The sequence below is a fragment of the Pipistrellus hanaki genome, assembly GCF_964339955.1.
Source record: "Pipistrellus hanaki genome assembly, chromosome: 7".
In the NCBI taxonomy this organism is placed as follows: Eukaryota; Metazoa; Chordata; class Mammalia; order Chiroptera; family Vespertilionidae; genus Pipistrellus; species Pipistrellus hanaki.
The window spans coordinates 62,132,751-62,139,220 of record NC_140509.1 but is presented as its reverse complement, the minus strand read 5'-3'; the positions used below and the strand labels follow the sequence as shown (position 1 = coordinate 62,139,220).

Sequence of the window (6,470 nt, the reverse complement as noted above, 5' to 3'; positions counted from 1 at the left end):
TCACTGATATGAAATTATTCTAATGTGATTTTTACATACTCAACCTGTTTGAACAACAGTATATTTAAGACTTTGGACTTTGGAACTAGAAAGACTTGGTTCAAATTCTGGCCTAGTCACATAGTAGTTGTGTAACATTGAGCATATTATTTTTTTTGAACCTAAATCATCTGTAAAACAAAGATAATACTTCCCAGCCCAGCCGGAGTGGCTCAGTGGTTGAGTGTCAACCTATGAACCAGGAGACATGGTTGATTCTGGTCAGGGCACATGTTTGGGTTGTGGGCTTGGTCCCTAGTAGGGGGCATGCAGAAGGCAGCCAATCAATGAATCTCTCTCATCATTGATGTTTCTATCTCCCTCTTCCTCTCCCTGCTTCTCTGAAATCAATAAAAATATATTTTTAAAAAGGAAGATATTAACCCCTTGTCAGATGTATCATTGGCAAATAATGTTCTCCCATACAGTGGGTTCCCTTTTCATTTTGATGATGGTTTTCTTGCTGTGCAGCTTTTTATTCTGATGTAGTGTCGTTTGTTTATTTTTCTTCCTTTTGTTTTTCTTGCCTTAAAAGATGTATCGGCAACAATTCTACTATGTGAGATGTCTGAGGTTTTACTGCCTATATTTTCTTCTAGGATTTTTATAGTTTCATGACTTACATTTAAGTCTTCTATCCATTTTGAGTTTATTCTTGTGTATGGTATAAGTTGGTGGCCTAGTTTCATATTTTTGCATTATAAGATTTTATGTGCCCTTTACACTGCATTAACATTTGAACAGAGGGCACAAAGCAGCCGTGAGTAAAACTACTTTAGCACTTAGCATGAATCAAGGCAGTGGCACCAAACTATTAAATGTCATTTCATTCTCCACTGTCATAAACTTCCCAATAAAACAAAGAAAACCAAAAAATCAATTTAAGCATGTTCTTGATGAAGCAGTCATAAGTACTGATTTTATGAATCTTAGCTAGAGAACACATCTTTTGAAGTTTTTCGTAGGACAAAACTGGTAACACATATAAAGCGTTTCTGCTGCCACCAAAGCACAATGGTTTTCTCAAAGGAAAGCACAATTTGCATTGCAAACTGAACTGGCTTTTTTTTTTTTTTTTTTTTTTTCCCCTCAAGGAACACAATTTTTACTGGCAAGAACCACAAACTACTATTATTCAGAATTGGCATTAAGCAGACATTTTCTTGAAAATGAACTAAGTGGGCCTGTCACTACGAGGAAAATAACAGATAGTATGTATTTGCTACCAGTGATCACATTTAGGCTATCAAACAAAAACTTAAAATTGTGGAAAACTGATGCTCACTGTAGTTTTTCCGCTTCCCAATACAGTAAGACTTTCCTGATGAGATCAGTGGTGATATTAATAAATGTGACTTGATATGTATAATGACATGTTGTCAACATTTAGAAAGTCTATATAACTCAGTAAGCCAATACTTTTTAAACTACTGATGCATGATGTTGCAAAATAGGTATGGGTAATAGATCTACTCAAAGTTTAAGATACATGAATACATTTTAATGGACTAGAGACTGAAAAATTCACTGATTAAATTCCATACCATAAAACTTTTAAGAAATTACTACTTGTTGGGTTTTGCTAGAGTGTCAAAGATTATCCACAATTATTTGAAAAGGTTATTAAAAATGTTTCTTCCTTACTACATGAGTAGATTTTTTTCATACTTCAATGAGAACTTCATATCTCAGTAGTTTGAATGCCGAAGTAGATAGGAGAATCCAGCTTTCTCCTAAGCTTAGGCAGTGAAGGTGTGCCAAATTGTTTAATAAAGAAAGACTTTTGAAAAAGGAAAAAGTGTTGCCCCAGCCAGCGTGTCTCACTGGTTTGTGTTGGGATGCATAGTGAAGGGTCTCGATTCAAGTTCGATTCCCTGTCAAGGGCACTTGGGTTGCAAATTCATCCCTCATCTAGATCAGGGAGCCTGTGATGTTATCTGAAAGGGGACCTGGCCCTTGGTGGGCTTGGTTAAGTAAAGTGTGGGTTCTTGATTTCACAACTTGAGTCCAGATGACCATGAGGGAACATTTATTAAAGCTGGAGATGTAACCAAGCAAGGGATTAGCATAGAAGCAACTGGAGAGCCTAGTACCGTGGTCAGCAAACTGCGGCTCGCGAGCCACATGCGGCTCTTTGGCCCCTTGAGTGTGGCTCTTCCACAAAATACCACAGCCTGGGTTGAGTCTATTTTGAAGAAGTGGCATTAGAAGAAGTTTAAGTTTAAAAAATTTGGCTCTCAAAAGAAATTTCAATCATCGTACTGTTGATATTTGGCTTTGTTGACTGATGAGTTTGCCGACCACTGGCCTAGGCTGTGCTGCCTTAGCCTCTGGGAAGTCAGAAAAAAGACCTTGGGATCAGCTTCAGGGGTTAGCCTGGGATAAGCTGCTGCTGCCCGTTGCTCCTCTTGTTGCAAGTCTCCTGGGGTGAGGAACCTTTATTCTGCCATGGGCTCCTGGGTATTTATAAACTATCCAAGGGTAATACAAAATTATCAACTTAAAAATTAGCCTGCTGTATTTGATCCAACATTTAATTAACTCACCCTTAATGCCTTGGCAGGGCCCTACCAAATAATAAGGCCCACAGGAAATGCATGCCTGTGGGAGAAATGGGGGGAGAAGAAAAGGGAATGCCTGGGGTGGGGGAGAGCACACACTGGGTACTTTGTCTTGAGGTCTTAGCTTCTTCTCAGCAGATGAAAATCTTAGGAGAGGGTTTAGTAGAGTATTCTGGTTTTCTAGGTGTGCTCCTCCAGGGCTGTGGTCTCCTCTGACTGGTGTCAGATGGTCCTGGTGTTACCCACCTGGTTTTGCTACTTTTATAGGTCTGGAGCTGAAATACAACTGAGGTCCAAATGCTACTTCCAGGGAGATGACCCCTGTATCTCCTATAAATTGCTCTGTCCTTTTGTTTAGCTATCTATCTTTTCCCCTATTTTAAATGTTCTGGCTTACCGGCCTGTGTCTGAGGGAGGCAACCAATCAATTGGTCTCTCTCAGATCAATGTTTGTCTCTCCCCCTCCCCCTCTTTCACTCTCTCTAAAAAGCAAAGGAAAAAATATCATTGGATAAGGATTAATAAAAACAATTTTTTTTAAAAGTGTTTTTTGCTAACATGTAATGGTTTTATTACTGTCGTTTTAAATAAATTACATTTTTAAATTTTCTAGCAGTCACAAATCTCATAAACAAAGGCTCTGTAGGGTATTCAAGAACTTGTAGGAATGTAATGGAATCCCAAGGCCTATATGCTTGAGAACCACTGATCTAAAACATGACAGATCTTAGAAGGAGAAACAATTGTAATAATCTGAGCAATAAAGATTTATTAAAATAAATAAAATAAAGAATACCCTTCAGCATTTCATGAAAAAAACAAAAAACATGACAGATATTATCTACACTAATGAAAGAGAAACATGCAAATCAACCATCCCTCCACTATGCCCACCAGCCAATCAGGAGCGAGTATGCAAATTAACCCAACAAAGATGTTGGCAGCTATGGAGCTGGAGCAAGCAGGAGGCTTGGGTTGCTCCTGGCGACAGAGGGAGCCAAGCTTCCTGCCTGCCCTGGTCACTGCTGAAGGAGTGGCTGGAAAAAACAAAGGGGAGGTGGGGAGGATGGGTCACTGGGGGGCATGGCCAGCCTGAAAATGGCCCTCAGCCTCTCACCCAGGCTAGCCACGCCCCCCCCCCCCCAGCAGAGACCCTCACCCTATGGGGATGTGGCCAGCCTGTAAACCACCACAGGCCCCTCCCTAGGCTGCCCTAAGCCCAAAGGAAACCCTCACTCTGATCCAGTACACCCTCCAGGGAAAACCAGCCAGCCCCCATCCATGCACCAGGCCTCTATCTATACTAATAAAAGGGTAATATGCTAATTAGACTGGGAGACCTTCCGGATGTTCTTCTGGACAAAGCCATGATGGTGGGGCCAAGGTAGAGGCGGTTAGAGACCAAGAAGGGAGGGCAGTTGTGGATGATTAGGCCAGGGTGGGATGGCAGTTGTGGGTGATCAGGCCAGTCAGGGGGGGGTTGGGGGTCGAGCACACTAGCATGGCCGGGGGGAGGAGGGGACACACACACACACACACACACACACACGACACTCGACAGTTGGGGATGATCAGGCAAGCAGGCAGAGTGGTTAGGGAAAATCAGGCAAGTGAGCTGTTAGGAGCCAGCAGTCCTGGATTGCGAGAGGGATGTCCAACTGCTGGTTTAGGCCCAATCCCTGTAAACGGGCAGTAGGACATCCTTTGAGGGGTCCCAGATTGGAGAGGGTGCAGGCCAGGTTGAGGGACACCCCCTTTCCCACCGCATGCACAAATTTTGTGCACTGGGCTGATAGTCACTTAATAAATTTGCAATGGCTCCCAATCTCCTTCAGGGTAAAAGTCAAAGTCCTTACATTGGCCTACTAGACTCTTACCTGTTCCCTTTCTATTACTTGTCCCTCTACTCTTTCCCTTGCTCACTCCCTGCAGCCATACACTTCTCTGCTGTTCCTCCAACAAACCAGACACAATCTCAGCGTTGGAGGACCATTGCACTGGCTGTTCCCTTTGCCTGGAAAGTGATTTCCTCAGTGTTCTATATGGCTATTACCCTCACTTCCTTAAAGTCATGCTCAAATGTCACCATCTCAATAATCCAACATAAGCATTCTATTTAAAATCGCAACCTTACCTACTCCCATCCTCTCTACATTTGCTTATGTCTACAGTTTGTGTGGCCCTGAAGCCTGAAACAATGCCTACCTACCATGTAGGGCTCAACAAATATTTGTTGAGTGTTGTATGAATGAAAACTCTTTTGACAGCCTGTCACTTATGACATGTCCACAAAGTCTCAAGAAAAAGAGAGGATGCAATTTCAGAGAGAAAGGAGGGCAAAAAGACTTTTTGAGTGGGTGAAAGATACAATGATCACAAACCTCAATACTGAAGGCATTATGGACCTGAAAAGGGCTCTTGGGAGAAGTCAGGGTGGGATATTTTAAGGCTCTGCAGGGCGGATTTAAATGTCAGGCAAAGACCACTGGCCCTGCGCTCATACCCCTACCCACGTTTCTGGTTCGGACTCCCAACAAACTGCAGTCCCCAAAGCCCTCCCCGGACCCCTCCACTCGAACACAAGCAGCCCACACCAAGAGATTGAACATTTTTCTCAACTTTATGGAAAATATCAACAGCGACAATCAACTAGCTAAAGGCGAGCCTCCCTATCCCGTCACAGTCCAGTGCCGTCTCCCCCCAACGTTCGCTGGCTTTGGGGTCGCCAAGGTCCCAGTTCGCAGGGGCCCTGCCCTTCTCCCCAACGCTGGGTTCCGAGGGTCCACACGAAGGCAGGTCTGCCCAGGGAGAGCAGGAGACGCCGGGGGCATGCAGAATCGGTCCTCTTGGGTGAGGGGCAGCGGGAGGGATGGCACACTGGAGGAACACGGTGCTCCCCCGCTTACAGGGCGGGGCCTCAGTTCTCCTCGGGCTTGTCGGCTGGCGGTCCGCAAGGCTGCAGCATCTTCTCCATCAGGTTGAAGCGGACTCGCGCTTTGCTCTCATTCTCCGCGATGGCGAAGTAGTTGAGGAGGTCGAAGTGGCCCATGTAGGAGCAGTAGGAGTCGCGGTGCTGGTTCACCAGCCATTCCCACTTGGTGGTGTCGGCGTGGCCCGTGCCGATGTACTTGGACTGCAGGTGCTCCAGCTGGCTGTGGATGGTGTAGCGGTCCGTCATCTCGCCGCTTTCCTTGTCGCTCCCAGGTCAGGGGCTGCAGAGACAGGGAACCGTTCTAGAAAGCCACGCCGGGAGAGGGACCACTTCCCCCGAACCTGCGAGCCGGTACCGTCGCGGGCGAGTGACGTCTCCGCGACGAAGCTGCGCACACTCGCGGTTCGGAGACTCGGAGACGGAAGCGGAAGTATATTCTGTCCCGTCATTGGAGCTGCCTAGGCGACGCTATAAGTCGGCTGCCCCTATCGAGCGTCCCGCCTCCTTTCGGAGAGCGTTGCATGATGGTCCGCTGAGTGGCGCTTTTTCTTACAGGGAGGGTTGCATGCTGGGACTTGTAGTCCCCGAAGCCTCCTGCGTGCAAACTTCTAGGAGTCCTCACCGCTGGGAGGGCGTGGTCGAGACGGTGGAACCGACAGGAAAGGGGGAAACTTTCAAGTGGGACATGATAGGCAACTTGGGAAATGAACTTGATGTAATTTTGATTTCATCTACTTCCCAATTAGAGGGAGATTACCCTGAAGTCAGGAGTAATCTGGTCCTTACTAGTCGTGCTCAGCGAAAGTTATGTCAACGCGTGCAGGGCCGCCGTTTCCTGCCTGTAGTACCAGTTCCGACACGTCCGGTCCCCCCATCAAGTCCCCCTTCCTCCAGCTTTTAATTTTGATATCCTCCCTCCAGCCATCACCCCACCCTGC

At 45.9% G+C, this 6,470-nt stretch overlaps 1 protein-coding gene across 1 annotated transcript; it reads right to left on the bottom strand.

The window, feature by feature from the left end:
• Positions 1 to 5,201: 5,201 nt before the first annotated feature.
• On the bottom strand, positions 5,202 to 5,933 carry SF3B5 (splicing factor 3b subunit 5). Its single transcript, XM_084890882.1, has one exon. The coding sequence runs from the start codon at positions 5,776 to 5,778 to the stop codon at positions 5,518 to 5,520; it is 261 nt and encodes an 86-aa protein (XP_084747008.1). The 5' UTR covers positions 5,779 to 5,933; the 3' UTR covers positions 5,202 to 5,517.
• Positions 5,934 to 6,470: the final 537 nt, after the last annotated feature.

Coding starts and splice junctions, on each gene's coding strand:
- SF3B5 (XM_084890882.1), bottom strand. CDS start 5,778: ATGACGGACCGCTACACCATCCACAGCCAGCTGGAGCACCTGCAGTCC.